The sequence below is a fragment of the Canis lupus genome, chromosome 7 (assembly GCF_011100685.1).
Source record: "Canis lupus familiaris isolate Mischka breed German Shepherd chromosome 7, alternate assembly UU_Cfam_GSD_1.0, whole genome shotgun sequence".
Classification (NCBI taxonomy): domain Eukaryota; kingdom Metazoa; phylum Chordata; class Mammalia; order Carnivora; family Canidae; genus Canis; species Canis lupus.
The window spans coordinates 41,158,619-41,181,355 of NC_049228.1; the positions used below are offsets into that span (position 1 = coordinate 41,158,619).

The 22,737-nt window shown below is 56.7% G+C and overlaps 1 protein-coding gene and 1 long non-coding RNA gene across 4 annotated transcripts; one reads left to right on the top strand and one right to left on the bottom strand.

Annotated features, from left to right (window-relative positions):
- Positions 1-1,843: 1,843 nt before the first annotated feature.
- LOC111096728 lies at positions 1,844-9,172 on the bottom strand. Its single transcript, XR_005362349.1, has 3 exons — positions 9,042-9,172; positions 3,449-3,553; positions 1,844-2,226 (listed from the first exon to the last, which is right to left on the bottom strand). It is a non-coding gene; the product is annotated as an uncharacterized LOC111096728 (long non-coding RNA).
- On the top strand, positions 9,131-18,470 carry SH2D2A (SH2 domain containing 2A). 3 transcript variants are annotated; one of them, XM_038542979.1, is made up of 9 exons: positions 9,131-9,280; positions 9,816-10,030; positions 10,897-11,081; positions 11,698-11,787; positions 11,948-12,116; positions 15,186-15,335; positions 15,497-15,802; positions 17,378-17,549; positions 17,996-18,470. In XM_038542979.1, exons 1-8 carry the CDS (start codon positions 9,247-9,249, stop codon positions 17,543-17,545), a joined length of 1,317 nt encoding a protein of 438 aa, XP_038398907.1. In that variant the 5' UTR covers positions 9,131-9,246; the 3' UTR covers positions 17,546-17,549; positions 17,996-18,470. The 3 variants fall into 3 exon arrangements, with proteins under 3 accessions (XP_038398907.1, XP_038398908.1, XP_038398909.1); XM_038542980.1 differs by having other exon boundaries at positions 9,816-9,976; XM_038542981.1 differs by lacking the exon at positions 15,497-15,802.
- Positions 18,471-22,737: the final 4,267 nt, after the last annotated feature.

Here is a 22,737-nt window from a genome sequence, read left to right on the forward strand (position 1 = left end):
CGGCCCACCGACCACAGTCCTGCCCCTGCCTGCCATCAGTGGCTGAAGCAACAGTGACCCCTAATGGTTGCTGATGGAACCACAGCTTAGGGAAAAGGAATGGGGGAGGTTCTCTCCTTGACTGGCTAGTCCCTGAGGCCTCCAGCAGAGGAGAAGGAGGGATGATCCACAGAGGAGCCCCAGAGGGAGACCCACACCCAGCACAGCGCACGCAGGCACATCTGCACTCGCGTGGTGGGGTCAAGCCCTCTCCCGCCACCCACACCCCTACCTGCACAGTACTGGATATTGTGCCCCCAGAGGTGCTGGTCATCTAGATGTGAGATGCTGAAGGAAGGGATCAAAAGTTGAAGAAAAGAGGGCTTCAAAATGCTGTCTCTGCTCAATCTCTAAAGATGAGCAGGGGGAGCATCTTGTTGAGTACGGGGAGCACGGCCAGGGGGAGGCTCTCGGTGAAGCTCTGGGAGCATAGTCAGGAGCTTGAGAACAAATCTTCAGCTACCCCTGATGCCTGACAGAAGTAGGGTCTCAAAGGGGCTGCGTGGCAAAGAGTTCCACCATCTTTGCTGTGGCCAAGGGACAGGAGTTCAGAGTGGGTGTGGTGAGGAGCAAGGGGAGCACCCTGCCCTAACTCAGGGGTATCCACCCTTCTCCAAAGCCAGGAGATTAACCCCTGCTTGGAACCTTGGCCAGAGGCAGACACTGCAGCCCCAATATTGGATACTGAGCGTTTCCCATTCGGGTCCTGGGAAGGTAGGACATCTGGCCAGTTCGGCTTCTTGGGCGAGGCCCCCACCACATTCCTCACTCCCACCACAGCAGGGAAGAGAAGACAGGGGGCCAGGGGAGAAGAAAGTGCTGGGGGAGGGGCAGCAGGGAGGCGTTCCCAGCACAAAGGTGCTGACTGAGATCCTAGGAGAGAAGGGATGGGTGGTGGCTCTCAGGGCCACAAGATTTCCCTTCCGGCCTCCCTCCCCACCAACACCCTCCAGGAGGCTCAGACTCTGAGTCACTAGGGCCTTGTCAGATGTCAGGATGGGAAAGGAGGAGTGTGAGGAGGTGGTGAGGGGAGAGACTCAGGGGAGCCCAGACCGGGTCTGTGCATGCCAGAAAAGCTCAGGGCCTGCCCCACGAGCTCTTCCCTCCTCTGCCCACTTGTGAACAACAACAGGGAGACTTTCTGCTTGGTCCCTACCAGAGATGGAGAAATAGAGGGCCACCTGGGTCCCCCTGGGTCCCCACCTGTCCAGGTTGTGTCAAGCTGGTCCTTGTGCAGAACTGCCAGAGGGAAGGCAGAGGTGCAGGGAGAGAGGGCGGATGGAGGATCCACGGAAGACTTGGTGGCGGCGGGGAAGAAATCCTGAGACTATAAAGAAGGACTCTCAAGAAAACGAGACAGGCCTCTTCCCTCTGGGAGTCAGAGGAAGGAGAGACTTGGCACAAAATGTCGCACATCTTGGTGAGGCAAGAAGATAGAGGGGGGCAGGAGGGGGCAGCCGGCATCAACCCCCACACAGGAGGATGGAAGGTGATGTTGTGAAAGTCGGTGGGAGGGGCAGAGGAGGCAGGAGGCCTCTCTTGAAAACTGCCTTACCTAAGGGAGAGCCCCCCCCACCCCCCATGAAGGAAGGTCAAGAGCTGAAATAAAATCTTGAAGGCCAAGCACTCTGTGAGCCGCAGAGCACTACACAAATGCTCCTTGTTAAGCCGTTGTGGTATCATGTGAAAGATGCTGCAGGAGTGGGTTTAGTGCTGTGGAGCAGGGCGGGCACGGTGAGCTGCAGAGCGACAAGAACAGGCTACAAATGATACAAATCCTATTTTTTGCATTTACACGTACAAACTCAGAAAACTATATGGAAGTGTAACTCTACAGCCAAGGGGTGGGAACTTGGACGGCATGTCTCCTGTTTGCTTATCTTCTCAGTATGTTTGTTAAAGAACGTACCTTATTTATATGGTGAAAAACAAGCAGTCTCCTTTTAAGAGAAGCCTCCCGGTGTGGGTGGCTGAGGTCCAAGGCTTCGGATGGGCGAGGTCAGACCTGCAGGGCCCCGGTTCACCCTCTCTCTGCTTGTTTGGGTACCACAAAGTCTGATCCATGCATATTCTCCTCAAACATTGTTTCTTCCATGTTCTGGGCAGGGCCGAGGTCAGTTTTCATGAATGTAGGAACACAGCATGCTTCTGTAACCCCGTGATGTCTTCTACCTGGAAAGATGTGAACTGGGAGGGAGATGGAGAAAAGCAGATAGTTCTCGGAGATCCTGGGCAACTCCAGGCCTAGCCCAAGGGAAGCCAACAGCTCTCCACTTGTGGTGTCTTTGGGACCACATAAAGTGAGGGCGCCTCCCTCCCCAACCAAGACAGGATACTCTCCACCTGCTCTCCCATGCCCCTTTCCGGACAGGTGCACAGACCTTCCCTCTCCTTGGCTTCCCACACCCGTCTAACCCGTCCTCCCAGGCTGAGTGTGGGCCACCATATCCCCTGGGGCCAGCCGCACCTTCTTTCCCACCTTCCTTTCTTTCCCAGCCTGGAAATACCCATGGTGGGGGGGGAATACCCAAAGCTGCTCTTCCCCACTTACTCAGAACAGTATCTAATACCAATAAATCCTCATGCTGGCAAAGAACTTTCTATTTCCAAAGAGAAAGAGAGAGAGAGAGAGAGAGAGTGTGTGTGTGTGTGTGTGTGTGTGTGTGTGTGTGTGTGTGTGTGTTTAAAAATCTGCTTCAGGGGCACCTGGGTGGCTCAGCAGTTGAGCATCTGCCTTCAGCTTAGGTCGGGAACCTAGGGTCCTGGGATCAAGTCCTGCATCGGGCTCCCTGCAGGGAGCCTGCTTCTCCCTCTGCCTGTGTCTCTGCCTCTCTTACTGTGTCTCTCATGAATAAGCAAATAAATAAATAAAATGTTTTTTTAAAAAAATACTAAAAATATGCTTCAGAGGGGATGATATCCATGATCTGAGAGGCCAAATTACCTGCCCAACATCACACAGCCAGGTCCAGCCTCTCCCACCCCCACCCTGCCAAGGACAGAGAGCAATCATCCTCTCTGTCCCCATCTTTTTTTTTTTTTTAAGATTTTATGTATTTATTCATGAGAGACACAGAGAGAGAGGCAGAGACATAGGCAGAGGGAGAAGCAGGCTCCTCACCAGAAGCCCGATGTGGGGCTTGATCCTCAGACCAGGATCATGCCCTGAGCCAAAGGCAGATGCTCAGACACTGAGCCACCCAGGTGTCCCTCTCGGTCCCCATCTTTATCTCTAAACCTCATCTTCCCTGGCATGGCAGCCTTCCACTTCTGGCTGCAACCTGCCTTTCCAGCATCCTGATGTGCCCAGCCCAGTACAAGCTCCACCTTTCTGCCAGCATGCCGCCTGTCACCTGGCCCATGCTCCCCTGGGACCTGCATCCAACTGTGGCCCATCCCCTGTCCCAACCTGTGGGCTGAGGCTCCTCTTCATGCCCTACGTGGTCTTGGCACCGTCCACAGTGCACTCTGCACCTGCTGCTATACAACCGCAGTGCTGGTGTCAGGAGTCACCCTGGGAAAACAGAAAGCAGGCTGTGTACTTCCACAAACACCGCTGAAGATAAGGGGTTGACCTCCCAGGGATGGGGGGCCGGAAGCAAAAAGGGAACACACCAAGTAACCCTGATAACACAGGAAGAAGTTCCCACCTCTAGACTGAGAGAATGAGCAGGTGAGGTTAGGGTTGTCAGAGTCTAGAAGGGGGAGGGGGAACAGCGCTGCTCAGCTAGGGTGGGAGTGACATGGACAGGAAGCAGACCAGAAGTGCAAGGACTCACCGTCTGTCCCCCCCAACCCCCACCCCTGCCTGTCCCCCCCAGCAGACCTCCCTGCCAGCAGAACCTCCTAGAGACCTGCTAGCATCCGAGTCTGTGAAATGCTGTGAAATGCGGTTTGCAGTTGAAGGCCTGACAGCAGAGGCAGCAGTAAACAGGGAGAGGGTGGGGGCTGGGAGACAAGGCGTGAGGGGCTCCCGCCCCACCCCACCCCCGCCGTGGTCATTAGGTGATTATTTACTGATTATCGGTCCTAGAGTGCACGGGACACAACATGCGCTCTAACACAGGGGATGAGCTGCTGAGCTTCAATCTACTGCTGATGTTTGGCAGGTCGGGGAACTGAGGCCCAAGGGAGTGAAATTATTTGCCCAAAGTCCACAGCTAATAAATGGCAGAGCTGAGATCCAAAGTCAGAGCCTCCTCGAAGTTCGCCCAACACCCTGGGGGGTCCGGGGAGGGCTTCAAGGGAGGAGTCCATACAGGCAGGAGGGCGACTGGTACAATCACCCGGCCCTGGCACCAAACCACCCAACAGAAGGACACTGACCTCCTGAGGAGAGCTGGTCCCAATATGGGTAAAGGAGTCACAGCGACCAGTAAAAGCTGCCCCTACCCTTGGGGAGTGCACTGCACAAAAAATCACAGTGGCCCCAGGACAGGAGTCATGGGCGAACAAGGACCTGGTGCCATGTGAGCGCTAGCCCTGGGCCTCCCACCTCACCTCTTCCCTGCTGAAAGCTGCCGGTGGCTCCCCAGTGCCCAGGAGAGGACAAAGCTCCGCAGCTGGCACCCCTGGGCTTTGTCTCTTGGGCTCTCTGCCCTTCACACTCACTGGTGCCCAAAGGACCCGGCAGCTTTGAGCCCCACATCCTCAGCCACTTGTCTGCTCCTCTACCCTCCTCCACTTATCCCTGCTCATTTATCCTGACCATCAGCTTCTCAGCCCTTAAACTACCACCCCCTCTCTGAAGGCTTTCTTGGCCTCATGCCACCTGGCTCCAGGCCGAATGGCCCACTCCTCACCCTGGGCTCCTAGCTAATTCCTAGCATTCCCAATTACCTGGGTTGGTTCACCTGTATAGCTCCCCTACCCTTGGGTCTTACTTATCTCTGTAGCCCTTTAAACTCTCAGGCGCTCTAGCACTAACAGGTTTTCAATAGGTGCTGGGAGATTTCAGGACAGAGCAGCAAAGGGTGAGAGAGGACACCGTTTCAGGAGCCAGACCCGAACTGAATGTTAACTAAACACACTAGTCTGCTCCAGCAAGTTACTGATAACTTACTTGAGCCTCAGTAACTTGTCTGTCAAGTGGGAAGTCCACTGCCCAAGCATACCTGGAAGTGCTCCCCCTGATGCCTGGTGCAGGGTATAGAGCCACCCGCCCCCTCCTTGCCTGCTGAGAGTAGTTTTGATTTGCATTCCCTGAAGCTTAGTGAGGGGGAGCCCCCTGTCCTGTGCCCTTTGGCCAACTGTTTTCTTTGGGGAAATCTCTATCCAGATCCTCTGCCCATTTTTAAATCAGATTGGCGTTTTGCTATTAAGTTTTAGGAGTTCTTTATATATTGTGGATAGTAATCCCTTACCAGAGATACGGATTTTCAAATACGTTCTCACATTCGATAGGTTACCTTTTCATTTTGTTGGTGATTTCCTGCTGTACAGAAGCTTGTGAGTTTGATGGAATCCCACTTTTTCATTTTTGCTGTTGTTGCTGCTATTTTTGGTGTGAAATCCATTAAGTCGTCACCAAGACTGATGTCAAGGGGCTTATCACTTCTGTTTCTTCTAGGAGGTTTATGTTCTCAGGTCCTATGCTTTTCATCTTAAGTCTTAACCTCCTGAGCCACCCAGGGGGCCCCTCTTTAATCCATTTTGAGTTAATTTTTGTTTATGGCATGAGATCATGGTCTGATCTCATTCTTCTGCATGTGGCTGTCCAATTTTCCCAACACCATTTTTTTTTTTTATGATAGACATAGAGAGAGAGAGAGAGAGAGGCAGAGACACAGGCAGAGGGAGAAGCAGGCTCCATGCAGGGAGCCCAACGTGGGACTCGATCCTGGGACTCCAGGATCACTCCCTGGGCCAAAGGCAGGCTCCAAACCACTGAGCCACCCAGGGATCCCCTCCCAACACCATTTATTAAAGGGACTGCCCTTTCCCCATGTATATTCTTGACTCCTTTGTCATAAATTAATTGACCATAAGTGCTTGGGCTTATTTCTGGGTTCTCTCTTCTATTTCACTGATCTTTGTGTCTGTTTCATACCAATGCCATACTGTTTTGATTACTATAGTTTTGTGATGTAGTTTGAAATCAGGAAGCCTGATGCCCACAGCTTTATTCTTTCTCAAGATCATTTTGGCTATTCTGAGTCTTTGCGATTCCATACAAATTTTAAAATTGTTTGTTCTATTTCTGTGAAAAATGCAACTGGAATTTTGATAGAGATTGTATTGAATCTACAGATTGCTTTGGGTAGTACAGACATTCACCCATAACTTCTTATCATGGCCCAATCCAATGCCTCCTAAAACTAAAACTGCACTCCCTTCTTAGCCTCCACCCCCCACCCCCCATCACCCCAGTCAGAAGACGGCTCTCTCCCCTGAGATCCTCAAGGATGCACATGGCTCTGGGCAGGACTGCTTTGAATTGCCAAGTCTCTTCTGTGGTCCTACCTACCTTAGGATGTGAGCTCCTTGAGTGGAGAGGACGGCCTTTGACATCTAGTGTGTGGAACTTTCATATGTTGAAGCCCTAACCCCCAATGTTACTATATTGAGAGATAGGGCCTTTAAAGAAGTAATTAAGGTTACATGGGGTCATAAAGGTGGGGTCCTTGTTTGATAGGACGGGTGTCCTTGTAAGAAGAGGAAGAGACACCTGAGGTACTTGCCCAGCCCTGCCCAGCGCCAGCACAGAAAAAAGGCCATGTGAGGGCACAGCGAGAAAGCAGCCATCTGCAAGCCAGGAAGAGAGTTCTCACCAGAAACCAACCCTGCTGGCACCTTGACCTTGGAATTCCAGACTCCAGAACAGTGAGAAAATAAATTTCTGTTGTTTATGCCCTCCAGTCTGTGGTGTTTCATTATGACAGCTCAGACTAATAGATGTGGGGGCTCAGGGAAAGGGTGCTGGGGGGGCATGGGGGGCACCACACAAACCATCCAGCATGTGTGTTCTTAAGCCCCTCCTGACCCCTGCCCAGCTGTGTGCAGGGCAGAGGGGCTCCCAGACCCCGGCCTCCACGAGCCCAGCCAGAACAGGAGCCTGCGGTCTGGACTTTTGCCCTAGCCGTGAGGAGACAGTGGTTAACAGTGACCATCATGGTGCCAGGAACTGGGAGCAAAGAACCAGTACCTGAGCCACTCCTCTAAGTTGTACTCTCTGCTGGCTCAGCGCCCACTTACTGGTGGAATCCCACAGCCGCCCCTCCAGAGAGGAGCATCTGAAGCTGGGAGAGATGGAGGGACTGCTATTTTGACCCCACCACCGGGGTAGAGGGGGACAAGACACAGGCAAAGGGGAGAGACAGTCAGAGCCTCAGAGAAACTAATCCTCTCCCAACAACCTCCGTCCCAGGAGATGTTGAGGCCCATACAAGAGCCAAGAGCTGGGGTGCATTTGGACAGAGCTGCGGTGAATGGTCAGCTGTACCTGTGTCTGACATCCCTGCACCTGCTCAGGCTGCAGGCCTGCGCCCAGGCCTCCAGACAAAGAGCGTGGGAGTGATTCCATTTGGAAGGTGAAAAATGCTTCTGTTGCAATCATCACAAAGTGCACCAAAGTGGCGGGCAGGGTTTCCAGAATTGGGCTGTGCTGAGTGGACTCCCAGCCGCACAGCTGAGCACAGAGCAGAACCCTGGCGTCTGATGGGGCCATGGAGGGCACAGTCCCACCCCCGGCTCATTACAATACAGTGAAGGGCTTGGGGAACATGTTGAGAGCACCAGACTCATCACCAACCCCGGGGGGCTGGACCAGGGAAAGGCCACATGTTTCAGGAAGAGACAGCAGGCAGCTGGGGGGAGGTAAGGTCCTGCGGTGTGGGCAGCCGTGTAGGGCATTGACGGTGGGGAAAGCGCTCCCCTGCCTGGAGCTGATGGGGAAGTAACTTCGGGCTGTAAGCTGGGTGTCCAGACTCCTTCCTGGGCAGAGAGCAGCAGATAATCCAGCTGCAGACCCTAAGCCAGCCCCTGCCCCAGCCACTCAGTCCCCTAAGGCTGCCCACACGCACGTATGCATGCTCATTCCTTCTTATGGGTGTTTGTAATGCTGGTCCCTCTTCTAGAAACACCTTTGCCCACCTTCTTCCACTCACACCACTGTGTCCTCATGGGAAGTGTCTGTTGGCAGGCCTGGCTCCCCCACCTAACATCTTGAAGCAAGATCCTTTTTCTCTCTGTGTTCTTGGACCAACAACAGTGCCTGGCACCTAGTCCTGGACTGTTGGCTTAAATCATGGTGAAGTTAGTAAAGGAAGGTCTAGTTTCTAATCCCAACTTCTGAGACACTGAAACAACTGGCCATAGCACTTAACTTTCCTGAGCTTCAGTTTATTCCTCTGGAAATGGGGGTAATGTTCCCTGCCCATATATTTGTGAGGATCAAATGAGCGAGCAATGGGATTGGTCTCTGGTGTGGCAGCAAATATAGGCACAGGGAGAGTTTAAGATGTCAGCATTGATGTTATAATAACTGCTCACAATGTTGCTTCGGATCATGACCTCCATCCTCTGGATTCCCCTCCTTCCTCCAGATTGTCCCTCCACCCCCCAGGATTGCCGGATTTTGCCCTAACCCAGTCCTATTATCTGCTGGAAGGTGAAGCCAGCCCCCCTTCCTTCCCACCCACTTCATCTCAAAGATTTCGTATGACCTCAGAAAGTCCTTCCAGAAGTCTTCCCCACATTCTTCCTGTTGCAGCCCTGCCCGCGTCACTCCTCATATGTCCTAAAAGCACAATCCTGAGTAGGAATCTCCCAGGACCCCAAATATCCTTTTGAAGTTGACATCCCCATTGCTGCTGCTCAGAACAAGCTGAGGGGGAGACAGAGAGGGAGGCAGGGAGAGGAAAGGTGGTCCCAGATTGGAGCGAGGGAGTAGAGGGAGAAACAGGAGGGATGGAGGTCAGACAGCAGGAAGGACCTCCCAATACCCAACAGCCAAGGGCAGAATGACACAACTACCCACCACCACAGCATCACACCATCATCACCTTCAGGGGCCTGGCTTCCGGAGGAGGGACGAGTGTCTTACGGCTTTCCATGACGTGGGTCCTCTGCCAGGGTTAGGGCTGTGGGTAAGGCGACATTTCCTGCCCTCGGGGGCTGGGGTGAGAGAGATGAGTTGCTGAGTGTGCACATCTTTTGAGAGCACATACACACACCCTGCTCCAGGGGCTCAGTTCCTAGCCTGGCTCCATGGAGCTCCCCCTGGCCCAGATCTGTCCCCAAGGTAAGTGCGAAGCCTGGATGGCGGGTGGAAGGACATCCAGACCCTCAGATCCCCTGCTGTCTCCAGGCCTGAGTTCCCACTTCAGGGGTGAAGGGCCCACCCCAAGCCAGAACTGGCTGGGCAGATGGGCAGGGAGCCTACAACTACTTCTCCTGGCGCCAGTCGGCTCAGCCCTGGGGACATAGGTGGCAGGGTCTGCTGAGCGCTCCTTAGCAGAGGGAGGGCGATGAGCAGAGGATCTGGAACATAAAGAGCAGAGGTCTGCCCTGAAGAGACACACCACCCTACCCCCTCGCTGTGCCCCGCACCCCACACCTGCGCTGTGGGGCTCTCTGCTTCCCCATGCCCATCTCCCTGCCAGCTCGTGCCTCCTGGACTCCTTACTCCTCCCCCTTGAGAGACCCCCAGTTGGCACTGTCCCTGTCCTCTCATCAGAGGCACACAGAGCTCCTGGGAGCCCGGGGGAGAGGTAGCCTCTCACCCAGACATCCCCCCTCTTCCCCATCCCCCTACCCGGACCTCTTTGTGCTAACAGGAAGTGGCAAAGCCCCTGCCCCTACCTTCAGCACCTTCCAGCCCCTGGAGCTGCCCCGCAGGAGCTGCCAGGACCTGGGCTTGCTCCAGGGGCCCAGGATCCAGGCCCTGAAGGCTGAGGAGGCCCAGCCCAGCCCCAGGGTCCCAGCTGTCCACACTGCGGTAAGGGGGAACCCGGCTGGCACCACTTCCTCCTTGGCTCCCCTCCTCCCATCGGTGAGGACTTGAGGGTAGATAAAGGCCAATAGGGGAAAAGCAGGAATGATCTGGGGCTGCCTATAGGGCTAGGGCATGGAAGGAAGGAGGGAGGGAAGGGAGATGGGGAGGGAGGGAAGAAGGGAGGAAGGGAAGGAGAGAGGGAGGGAGGGAGGGAGGGAGAGAGAAGATGGGGAGGAGGGAGGGAGATAGGGAGGAGAGATGAGGAGGAGGGAGAGGAGATGGAGAGAAGGGAGAGGGAGGGGAGATGGGGGGGTAGGAGGGGAGATGGGGAGTACCTCCTTCATTCATTGCATTGTCCCCTTACCATCCCTGGGATGCACAGGCTGAGTCTGAGGGTAACCAGGGTACAGGGTACCAAGTCCCAGAAGCAGACCTCTGCATCTCTGTCCCTGACTTTCACCTGCCCAGTGCGTCTGGGCCTCCGTCCCTCTCACCCATGGGGCCATTAGAAAGTCCTCCCTATGATCCAGCTCAGCCCCTCCCACAGGAGGCTGAGTCCTCCCTCGTTCTGTCCTCTGGGGTGAGAGGTTGTAGCATCATCTCCCTGATCCTGCAGGCCAGGGAATGACTGCCTGTCCTTCCAGAAGCCTCACACTCAGGTTAAGAGCTAACTGCTACTGGGTAAAAGGCCTGCAGGCCCAGAGGGAAGTGGGCAGAAATTCCCTGGAAAAAAAAGCAAGTGCAGCTGAAGAAGGGGTTTTAAGCTGGACCCTGAAAGGCACCTCCTGGGTAGTTATAGCCTAGAATGGGCAACTGGGATGGGGAGCAGCGGTGAGGCTGCAGAGGCACAGCTGGCTGACGGTCAGGAGGAAGCCCATACATCATGGCTAACCCCCCCTCCTTGAACCTTCCCCCTGTTTCAGGCATCTCCTCAACCCCAAGAGGCTGCCTCTAGCCCAGAGGATGCCGAGAAGGCTGATGAGGTGTTTGGGGAAGGAGGCCAGTCCCTGCAGGCCGAGACCCGGGCTTGGTTCCAGAAGACCCAGGCCCACTGGCTCCTGCAGCACGGGGCAGCCCCAGCCTGGTTCCACGGCTTCATCACCCGGAGGTGAGTCACAGAGGTGGCGGAAACAGGCCCAGAGAGGGGCAGGGCAAGTCCTGGGGCCCAGGCCCAGCAGAGTGTGGAGGCTGCGAGTCCAACCATGAGTCCTGGAGGCTCCCAGGCCAGTGTCTGAGGCATCTGTCCTGGAGGAGGTCACCAGGGAGGCTACAGGCACCCCCTCCCCCCGCTCTGGATTTCAGCTTCGGCTCCTGTCTCTGGCCCTCCAGACCTCATGGTCCCCCCCAGCCCCGCCCCGACCCCCAGATCTCCTGACCTTTCTGCCTCACCAGCCTCTGCTCTTCCTTGTCTCTCTGGTAGGCCCTTCCTCCTGCATCCCTCAGCTTTGCCTCCTCTGCTCCAGTTCAGCCCATGACCTTGGAAATCTACAAGCCTCTTGTCACCCCAGGGTGTCCTCCAGGATGAGGCAGGGATGAAACCTCTCCTGGGTGGGACCTCTGGCCCCTGTGTTCTCCAGGCCCTGCACCTGGGAGCAGACCCCACTTCTCTCTGCTATCTTCTTCACCCTTCTACGTCACCTGAGTCTGCTTGGCTGGGGGTTGGGGTCTGCCTTGAGAGTCCAGGACAGGCAGGAGGCTGGAGAAGTCTTCTCCACCACCCACAGGGAGGCTGAGAGGCTGCTGGAGACCAAGCCTGAGGGATGCTACTTGGTACGGTTCAGTGAGAGCGCTGTGACCTTTGTGCTGACCTACAGGTGAGGGGGCAAGAGCAGGGGCAGTGCCCTGGCCACCCCAGCGGGGTGGGCTGGGTGCTCCTGATGCAGAAAGGGCAGGGGCCAGCTGGGAAGGAGAGAGACCCTGGCCTGGGTGGCTAGCCAGGCCTGAGGTGGCTCTGATCCCATGGGTGCCCTCCAGGAGCCGGACTCGCTGCCGCCACTTCCTGCTGGCCCAGCTTGGGGATGGGCGCCACGTGGTGCTAGGCGAGGACAGCGCTCACGTGAGGCTGCAGGACCTGCTGCAACACTACACAGCGTGCCCGCTCAGCCCCTATGGGGAGAAACTCACCGAGCCCCTGGCCCGCCAGGTACCCCCAGCCCCTGGCCCCAGGGACCCTGGCCACCACCTCATCCCCCCCTGCGATGCAGCCATAGGTCTCTTGTCCACCCTGTGCCCCTAGGATCCCCTCGAGTGCTGGGGAGGGGTCCTTCACGGATGAGCTCAGCCACACAAAGACAGCAGGCACGTGGGGTCATTTGTGTTTTCAAGTAAGGACTATTTACTGAGTAGGGGCTACAGGGCTACAGCACAATGCTCCTGCTGGCAGGCCCTGGAAATAGAACCATGAACAAGACAGGCCTCAGGCCCACAAAGCTCACTTACCAGCAGCAAAGACAGATGAATAGGAGCAATCAAGTATGAGAAGAGAGGAAATGCAGAGTGAGTGCCACCAGGGCCTGTGTGGCAGGGAGCACACCAGGGAGTGCCTCCCCCCAGAGTGGTCAGGCAGTCCGAGGACACAGGTGCCAGCCAGCGATCAGGGTCTGGCAATACAGCAGGAACAACTGATCAGAACAGCCCTGCCTTCTGGACCTTATATTCTAGTGTGGAGACGGTGCTCACATAAGACAGAGAAACAGATAATCTGTAGTATGTCCAGTAATGATAAATGCATGCTAATAAGACAGGGAGTGACAGGGTTGGGGTTGTTTTACACAGGGACACCAAGGAAAGCTACTCTGGTAAGGAGACATTTGAAGGGAGGCCTGGATGAAGTAAGGGAAGGAGCCATGCAGGCAACTAGAGGAAAAACCTTCTAGGCAGGAGGAACAGCAGGTACAAAGGTCCTGCGGTAGGAAGCTGCCCGAGGTGTTTGAGGAAGACTGACAGCAGTCAGGAAACTAGCATAGGTGGATGAATTGGACATGAGAGCAGCGATGAAAGAAGGGAACCCTGTATGTAGACTCTCACATGGATTTCGGATTTTATTCTAAGTGAGGGGGGATGGCACCACACCCCCTGATCATGATCAGGACTGACATGATCTGGCAAGTTTGGGGGTGGGGCAAGGAGGACAGATGGAGAAACTACAATACTTCAGGTGAGCTGGTGGTCGCCTGGGCTAGGGTGGCTGAGGTGGAGGCAGAATGCAGGATGTGGGGTTTTTGGTTTTGATTTTTTTTAAGTTTTTATTAAATAAAAGCTTTTAAGCTTTTATTTACTTATTTTATTTTTTTAAGCTTTTATTTAAGAGACACAGGCAAAGGGAGAAGCAGGCTCCACGCAGGGACCCCATGTTTATTGGGGGAATCGATCCCAGGACTCTAGGATCATGCCCTGGGCCAAAGGCAGGCACTAAACCACTGAGCCACCCAGGTATCCCCCTTTTTAATGGGATGTTCAGTAGGCAGTTAAATATGTGGGTCTGGAGCTTGGGACAGAGGTCTGGGCTGGAGATAAACACCTGGGAGTCATCAGCATATAGAAGGATTGATTGTCAAGCTTTCAGGAGGGCTGAAATCGAACTCGGGAGGGAGTGTCAATGGACAAGAAGGGAATACTAAGTCTCCAGCATTTAGAGTTTGCAGAAGGGAGAGCAAACCTATAAAGAAAATTGAGGGCAGCCCGGGTGGCTCAGCGGTTTAGCGCTGCCTTCAGCCCAGGGCCTGATCCTGGAGATCCAGGATCGAGTCCCACGTCGGGCTCCCTGCTTGGAGCCTGCTTCTCCCTCTGCCTGTGTCTCTGCGCCCCCCTTCTCTCTGTGTCTCTCATTAATAAATAAATAAAATATTTTAAAAAAAGAAAAAGAAAATTGAGAAGGATCAGCCAGGGAGAGAAGAGAAAAACCAGGAGCATGTGATGCTCTAGAAGCCAAGCAAAGAAAATGCCCCAAGGAAGGGCATGCCAGTGGGTCCCGAACTGACCACTGGCCTTGGCCAGGAGGAGCTCACTGATGGTACTGGCAGGAACGGTTTCTCAGGCTTGACTGAAGTCAGTTCAAGGAAGTGTGCCTGTGGGCAAGTCTTATGTGGACCTTCACCAGGAATGGTGGACATGAAGATCCCCAGCAGTGGGCACAGGGTGCAGGGAAGTCTGGAGGTGAGGGGAGCCGATGCACTGGAGAGCTGAAGGCAGAGCTGTCAGGTGCCTGCTCTACAACCAGGTCTCAAAGGGTCTTGTCCCAACACTCCTCTGGAGTTTGGACTTTCCCCTGGAGGACCGGCAGCTGCTGAAGACTGCCAGGGGAATTTGTTCAGCTCACCCTGGCCGCCAGTGAACAATGGGTTGCAGACCAAGATGAGGCAGGGGAGGACTTAAGAGGCCTGAGCTGGGGTAATGGTTATGGCACAAAGAGAGGGGAGCAGGTGTCAAGTTGTTGAGGCAGCGGAAGGAGCAGGGCTGGTGCCCCATAAGATGAGTTGGGGGGTGGCTCCCGAGAAGCTGTCTCAGCAGCAGGGTGAGGGTGCTGCTTTTTTAGTCACAAAAGGAATGCAGAGAGAGGAGGTGGTAAGGGCAGGGAAAGAGAATTCTGACGTGGATCCAGAAAGCCCGCAGTACTCGCACATCTCCAGATGCGGACACGCACTTGGTGGACACGAGAAGCATGAGGAAAGCCTTGTGGCCTGAGTCTACCAGAAGCCCTGGGCATGTGCACAGCTAGGCTGCTGAGCTAAAGCCCAGCTATCATGGAAAGGGACCTTCCCACCGTCAGGGTCATCTTCCTGGAGGCTGTCTCTCTGCCCCTCAAATGTCTAGCTTAAACCTCCAAGGAGTACTCCCCCGCTCCTGCAGAAATAAACAGATGGGACAGTCTTGGAGATCTGTCCCCATGCTGAAAATATTTAGGCTCAAGACTTCTGAAGTCTTGTTGCATTTTTACAACCACAGGCACAAATGCAGACTGGCTGTGTTCCCGGTGGAACTGAGGTCAATGCTAGATACAGCCTGTGAGCTGAGGGGCTTTCCACGCTGCCGTGGGGCCCCCTTACTATCTCCAACCCTGCTCCTCACCCAGGGAACCCAAGGGGTCCGAATCTCTGTGCCCCTCCCCCCACACACCCTGCACCAGCACCAGCTGATTGTCTCCCAGATGACCTGGCCACCTCCACCCACCATCCCTCCTGCACCAAATCCCTGAGGCTTCCTTTCCCTGCAGACTCCCGAGCCCGTCGGACTTTCCCTGAGCACTGAAATGCCGGACTCTGGAAACAAAAGCCAGGACTCACACCCTCAGTATGGCTTGATCCTCAAAAAGTTGCAGAACGTAACCCCCACGCAGAAGGAGGGGGCCGGGGAGCCCAAGGAGGTATTGGGCTCGGAGGGGCTGAGGGAGGGCAGAGGGCGGGCCCAGCGCGGGGCGGGGCCTCGAGGACCCGGGGGCGGGGCCTCCAGGACACCGGCTGCAGCCTCAGCCCCGCCCGGGTCGCTCTGACGCCCCCTCCCCTCCGGCCTGGCCTTCTCTCCCAGGCTCCCCAGCAGCCCAGGCCCAAGCCTCCCTTGCCTGCGAAGCCCCAGCTGCCCCCCGAAGTCTACACAAGCCCGGCTCCGAAGCCCCGCCCGGCCCCCCCCCCCAAGCCCTCCCATCCCATCTACCAGGAGCCCGACGAGCCCATCGCCTTCTACGCCATGGGGCGGGGCAGCCCCGGGGAAGCCCCGTGCAACGTCTATGCGGAGGTGGAGGTGGAGGTCCCGCCTGGGGCCGGGGGGCCCCCCTGCGTCCTCGGGCACCGGGCCCTGCGGAAATGCCGGTCCAGGCCTGTCCCGGGAAGCCAGGTAAAGCAGTGCCCAGAGAAGGAGGACCGCGGGGAGGACGTCCTGAAAGCCAGACTGGGGAGGATAGCGAAGGAGTTCGAGTGGATGCCGGGGCCAGGGTGAAGGTCCGAGATCGCCGGGCAAAGAGAGCCTCCGGGCTGCCAGGAGCCCAGAAGCGGCTCCCTGTCTTCGCCCTGGGGTCACTGGAACAAGCCTCCCCTCTGTCATCCCTCTCCACTTCTCAGAAGAAATAGTGGTCCGCCCCTCTCGCCCAGGCCCCCCCCCCCCCCCCCAATACCAGGAATCTTGGCTCCAGCCATCGTTGGAACTTGGGCCTCTCCCACTCTGGCTCCCTCCCCTCCCCCTTCACAGCCTGAGAGCTGGGAGCACTGGGAGTCCCTCCTGTTGTCTCTGATGAGCTCAGGGGAGGAGGCACCTGCTCTCCTGCTCCTCCACACACTCCCTTTGCCAACCCTCACCCCCACCCCGCACCTCTTCAGTCCTCTGATGAGTGCAAGCCAGTGTCCCAGTCCAGGGCAGCGGCGTGACACCTCCTGGCCACTTCCACCCTTTCCCTAGGCCTCTGCCCCCTCTACAGGCCGTTCCCCACCCTCCCTGCGATGCCCCAGACCTGCCTCAGCCCCTAAGCCTGTCTCCCCACCCTCACCCCCAGCTTGGGCACTAGAGATGAACCAGCAGCCCACGTCTCCCACTCAGCCCCCAGTACCCCACAGCCTCCTGAAATTGGCACAGCAGCCCACTCTCACGCTCTCACCTTTCTGCCCAGACTGCCCCTCCTCTGTTTCCCAGCCAGAAGAATGACTCTCCAGCCACCTGACTATCCCAGCCAGAACCCCAGGGCTCCCTAGACATTCCCTCTACCCTGACTCCTCATAGGCCTCAGATTCCTGCTGGGTCCCTCCCCCGCCCCGAAGCTGCAGCCTCAGCATCCATCATCAGGATTTTCCAAGCTTCCTAACTGGTCTAACCACCAATCTTGCCATTTCTGATTTACTCTGCCCCAAGGAAGTCAGAATGGTCTTTCTAAAACAGCTAGCTCAGGGCGCCTGGACGGCTCAGTTGATTAAAACAGCTAGCTGGCCCATGCGGCCATGCATACTGGTGCAGGCAGAGGACCTCCTCGTCAGCCCCCCACCAGCTGCTGCCATCTTCACTAAGCTCTTTACGTCTCTCTAAGCACACCTCCCACTGCCCTAGCCATCCTTCAAGACAGTGTGTCCTTCTGTTCCCTGCAGATTTCCCAAACACAACCACAGTGGCCATCCCCCTGTGCTACATACACACCTGCCACACATACCACTGATCACCTGGGACACCCAACTCCACTCGTTCCCAGGAGAGTGCAAGCCCCCTGAGCAGGGGCTGGGACTTAGTCATCTGTTTCCAGAGCACCCAGCACAGTGCCTGCCACAGAGCTGGTCCTCAGGAAATGGTTGCTGAATGAATGAGAGCAGTTTAGGCCTCCTCTATGCAAGCCGACATGCATTAAGACCAGAGGACAGCCCTTGAGGCTGCAGGTAGGCCTGAGAGGTGAAGGATAGAGGGCGTGACCTAGGATCATCCTTCTCTCCGCAGAATCCAGGAGCCTGGCGACCACAGTCTGAGAACTCTGTGACTGGACAAGGCCCTTCTGTGCCCCACCAGCCTCTGCCCTGCTGGGGGCACACCCTCCCTCACAATCTTTCTAGACAGAGGACAGAAGACAAAGGACAGGTGTGGCTTCCCTTGGGGCCTCCCCAGTAGCACGGTGAGTCTGAGCTGGGGGAGGATAACCTAGAGCCCCAGGTGCCCTTCTCAGGAAATGTGCATGGAACAAACCGTAGGCAATCAGACTAGAAAGGACCTCAGCCATCATCTATTGCAAAGATGCACAGAGGTGTCATCTCACATGCCAACTGCCATCCATTGGTCGCGGCTGCCTAGAGCACTGCGCTGTGAAGGATGTTCAGGTCATCTCCACACTCAGCAGAACAGAGCACTGTTATTGATTAGTGATGTCTGCTGTGGGCAGAGAGGGAGGCAATATAGCAGCGTCTCTTTTGCCATCACTGATCCAGGCCAAGTCCCTGGAGGTGCAGATGTGGAGACAAGCCAGAGAGGGATAGTGACTGGGCCAGGGCCAAGGACTAGAACCCAGGCTTCCTAGGTCCCTTGCCTGGCACCCTTTCTTACCCCATGTCCTCCTCTCCACAGGAAATGTCAGAGATTTCCTGACAGGAAATCTGGCTGCTCTCCAGAGTTCCACAGCATGGAGGCCTGGGTGCTGGTGGAACTCCAGATCCCAGTTTAGCCCTGTTCCCTGGACAGATCAGGGCCCCCACAAGGAAGCCTGGAGTTCAGAGGAGCGGATGCAGACTCAGCTCCCTTTCAGGGACCCAGGCACGGGCTCCCTCCCCAAAGTCCCAGAGAACCGGGTGGGTGGTGGTGGTGGTGGCTCGGTGATGCGCAGTCCTCCAAGGAAGAGTGCAAGGGTGCCCCTGCTGCCTCCCACTGCCCTAGCTTCTCCTCCTGGAGTCTGATTTCCTTGGCCCTCTGAGCCTTAGAGTCTGGGCCCTGGTCCAATGCTGCTGTTGTCTGAGGAATGGTTTGGCGAGAACAGATGTTAGAACTTGTTTGTTGATTCTTGCCTGGCTAATAAATCATCGCCAACAACCTCTTCCCACAGGGATCCAAGTACTCCGGGCTCCTTCTGTCTCAGACTCTCTCTCTCTCATTCTCTCTCTCTCATCATGGAGGGTAAGGGCTTGAATCGCCACTGCAGTGGGGGGAGCGGGTCTGGGGGTTCAGAGACACCGGGCAGGGGTCACAGATCTGGGCATTGTGGGGTAAGGGTAATTACACCTGGGCTGCAGGGTAAGGGGCCGCAGATTCTTCCCTGGCAGGGCTAGGCAGGCAGCTGGAGGCAGAGGAGTGGCTGTATCACCTGGGGGTCAGGCAGGAGCGGTTGGGGCCTGCACCTCATTCTCCACAGTCCTGGGGGCCCCCAGCGGTGGTCCAGGGTCCCTCTGTGTCACCCCAGCCTCTTGGGCATTGGCCTTGCCTCTGTCAGGACCTTACTTCCTCCCCTGACTCACCCCTGACCCTCTCGTGAGGCTTCTTCACTCTCTGCTCAGACCCACCTCAGCACCTGCCTGTGGTCCTGTGCAAAGCTCCCCACTCTGGGCTCCCACCCCCTGGAGGAGTCAGCCTGGGGTCTTCTTTTCCCTCAGACCGTGAGCTGCTGGAGGCAAGGCGGCATCTGCACCCCCCCCCCAACCTGAGGCGCAAGGCTCTGGGTGCTCCTAGAGTCCCATGTGTGCAGCCGTCCTTATGCTGTTTCCTAGGAGAGCTTGGGCAGGACAGTCTGTGCCTGTTGGGATCCCCTCCTCCTGCCAAGGAGGCCCCCGCACCTGCCTGAGTCTGTCCGCAGACCCCTCCCTGAAGCGGTGCCGGCCACGGACACACACACCCCCCACCCCACCCCCTGCGCTGGGGCACCACCACCAGTCGGCCCAGCGCGGGCACCAGCCCCAGTGACTAGTGATTCCCCTCCTTTCCAGCTGTGGAATCAGCCTGAGCACTTGCTGCTGAGTCAACAGTTGGGTTCCATTCCCTTCTGTCTGCAGGTCTCCTAAGCAAGAGGAGAGATGGGGGGAGGGGAGGGGAGCAGATGGCTTTGCTAAGATCAGGGAGGCTGAAAGGACAAGAAACGTCTCATAGTAGACTGGGGCGGGGGTCCTGGCTGATTCTTGGCAGAGGGGGGTGCACAGAACAAGGAGAGGCTTTCTGCAGAGCAAGAGCTAGAAATCAGTCAGAACAGCATTTCCTTACACTTGGGAGTATAACGGGATGGCAGGTGCAGGGAGGGGGCAGAAATGCCTAGTGACCCCCCTGGTGTTTCTGGAGGAGCAAAGCCTGTGAGGGGGGAGGGGGGGCAGGGGTCCTCCTCCCTCTGCAGCTCAGGCTAGAGGTCAACTCACCCAAGGGGGCATTAGCAAGAAGCCTGGGTGGTGGTGTGGAGCTGTGCTAGCTGGTGGCATGGCAGTGGCCCCTGCACCACAGGTCCACGGGTCCCCATAGGATGCCTCCATGTTTGCACACGGGGTGCCATACAGGTCAGAGGGGACATAGTGGCCAAGGGCTCAGGGAGGGAGGGCTGCTGGGGCTCCAGGGGACACTAAATCCTTTGTGGCTGCTCCTCCCCGCCCCTTCAACCAAACAGGAGACTGAAGTCTAGAGAGGGGAGGGGACGGGGAGCTGGAGGCAGGCCCTGCTGCAAGCCCCACCCCAAAGCCCCAGGTGGGGGTTTCTCCTGCTCACCACAACCACCAGCGCCCATGCACTAACTACCCTCCCACTCCACTCCTAAGCTGTGAGCTGCAGGGGGTGCCGCGTCCCCTGGATGAGAAGCTGAGGAACTGGTACAGACAAGGAGGGAGCAGTTTGTGCAGCAGGTGCTCCTCCTAGCCAGAGAGCAGGGCGCCACAGAGGAAGGGCATTTCCCCACCGCCTCCAAGGCCCATGGTCCTTCCAGCCTGCCCCCCCCCCCCCCCCCCCCCCCCCCCCCCCGCGCTCCACACAGGGGCTTCTGGAGCCAGAACAGCCTCTCACCCCAGCTGGGGCCTCCCTCCAGCACTGGGCAGCCCTGGCGGCTCTCTGCACTTTCCCCGGGCTCCTCTCCCCCCTGAACTGTCCCTTCATCCTGCATGCTCCCTCAGCCAACGCAGCACATGCTCCATGACATGCCCTGTAAGTCTGGCTCCAGGGCAGGGGGTGAGTGGCAGTTAACACATGACCACATGACCTCATTTGTCCTGGTGCACAGGGCGTTGGCCCCCCACCCCCACCCCTGACCCGCTCCTGGAGGACCAGGAGCCAATCACTGCTGAGGCCCCACCCTCCACCACTCTACCAGCTGGAAGACATCTGTCCCTACCCAAAACACAGCTGGGCGAGAGGAGGCCAACAAGGCTAGGTGCAGGCCCTGTGGCGCACTCCAGCGTCCTCGCAGCTTCCCCAGGTCCCACAGACCTTGAGCCATCCCCCCAAGGGCCTGCGGCTTCTTGCACAGCAAACAGCATACAGCCACAGTGAAGACCTTGAGGAGGCCCCTCTCCAGGGACCAGGGCCTTGAGGGTGGCGGCTTATGAGACTTGCATCTCTGTGCAATTCCAAAGTCTGATTTTTAGGGACCTCAACCTCTGGGCTCTGCTCCTAGACCGTGCCACCCTGCACGCTCGGGCCCAGGCTAGGCCTCTGGGGCCCCCGGGCTATCTGGATCCACTGACCACAGCCTCTGCCGTTCCTCCGTCTGCACCTTGGCTGGTGCTGCCACTCCAGTTTAGCCAAGTATCACTCCTTGTTCCTTTTCTCTCCACCATCCTTTGTCTTCCCTTTGCTGTTTATCAGAACGTGAGGCTACCATCTCCAGGAAGCCTTCCAAAGAACTGTTCATTTCTAATTTGTATTTCTCTTGGTGACCAGGAAATTCCAACCACCAAATAAAATGTCCCTTTTGGTAGAACTAAAAAGTGGCTTTTCAAAAAATGGCAAAGGCTGTTTGCAGAGCACAGATGTGGGGGGCCAGAGCCTCAGACAACTGGCCTGAGTCGTCCATGTCCACAAGACGCTGGGTCCCTCCATGCCCACCATGTCCTGGCTCCCAGCCCAGAGCCCTGCTGGCTCCATCAGGATGCAGGCCCTCAAGTGACACTGGGGGCACAGCATGCCAAGAGGGCAGGGCTGCATCTGCAGCATCTGGGGCAGGAAACAAAGCTTGTGACTCCTCTGGATCTGACCTGGGGCTCTATTGAGCCTACCCCCCCACACACACACCACCCCAGGGGAGGTGACCTCAGCCCCTGCTCCCAGTGCCTCTGTGGACAGGGAAGCAGTGGTGGGTTGCTGCTCCTTCCTGAACACTAGCTGGATGCACGGATTTGGACAGCCCCAGTGTCCCTGTGGGATGCAGAAGCCCTGTCTGGCTCGAACCCGAAGTAGGTCAGATTTCAGATAAGTGGGTGGTTTTCCTGTAAGTGACAAAAGCCTCCCGTGTACTTAATAAGAAACAGACTCCTCAACTTACCTGGCACACAAGACTGGGGGCACAGTGAGACCCTCTCTCCTGCCGCCTCCCCCTCAGCCCCAGGTCCCCACACCACACCTTCCGATGGCCCCAGGGCCAGAACCTCCAGTCTTTCCCCCCAGTGCTACACCCGAGAGAAGCCTGCAGTGACTGGAGGCGAGCTACTGTGTCTAGTCAGGGCTTCTCTCTCAACACCAAGCTTCTCTCTGCAGGGCTCCACCAGCACCCTTGTCCCAGAAGCAGTAAGCCACTGCGGCCGAGCTGTCCAGGAGCCCCAGTGTCCTCGGCAACACACTGCAGTGGTGGTGTGCACAAGCACTGGCTGGTCTAGAACCGCAGGGGTGGCTCTCCCACCCCTACTGGAACCTCGGGCAAAGAGGGAGGGGCCCTGCCACCTGCCGCACTGCTGGTGGGCATCCCAGTGCTAAGCTGAGAACCGAAGCCCATGACTCTGCCACCTGCCTCCCCTGGCCACCTGCTCAACCCTCCCCTCCCTCTCTAGCATAAAGCTGCAGGCCCAGAAGTCTCCGATGAGACTGGTCTAGCCCCCCAAGCCCTACGCAAAAGTTTCCAGACAGTGAAGACCAATGGCAATCAGTGTGAACACGCATCCTCTTCAGGGGCAGATTCGCCACTCCTCCTGCTGGACTGAATTTGCTAAGGACTCTTGTGTCACAGAAAGCACCTCCTTGACTTCCTCTCGTCTTCAAACATACCTGAGATCAGCAATATTCCAGATTTGGGACCCCTGCCCCACACAAAGTTGTACATGGAATTCTTAGGGTCTTCAATGATAAGTGGGTGGTTATCACTTCAATGGCTGTGAGCCCAGTTTAGAAGGTAGGCACAGAGGATAAGGCAAAGCTATCAC

What these genes read in the sequence shown, in the direction of transcription:
- SH2D2A (XM_038542979.1), top strand. Translation starts at nt 9,247, where the DNA reads ATGGAGCTCCCCCTGGCCCAGATCTGTCCCCAAG. An exon ending in CACGGCTTCATCACCCGGAG is followed by an intron (nt 11,082 to 11,697) that starts GTGAGTCACAGA and finishes CACCACCCACAG; the next exon opens with GGAGGCTGAGAGGCTGCTGG. An exon ending in GGGCCGGGGAGCCCAAGGAG is followed by an intron (nt 15,336 to 15,496) that starts GTATTGGGCTCG and finishes CTTCTCTCCCAG; the next exon opens with GCTCCCCAGCAGCCCAGGCC.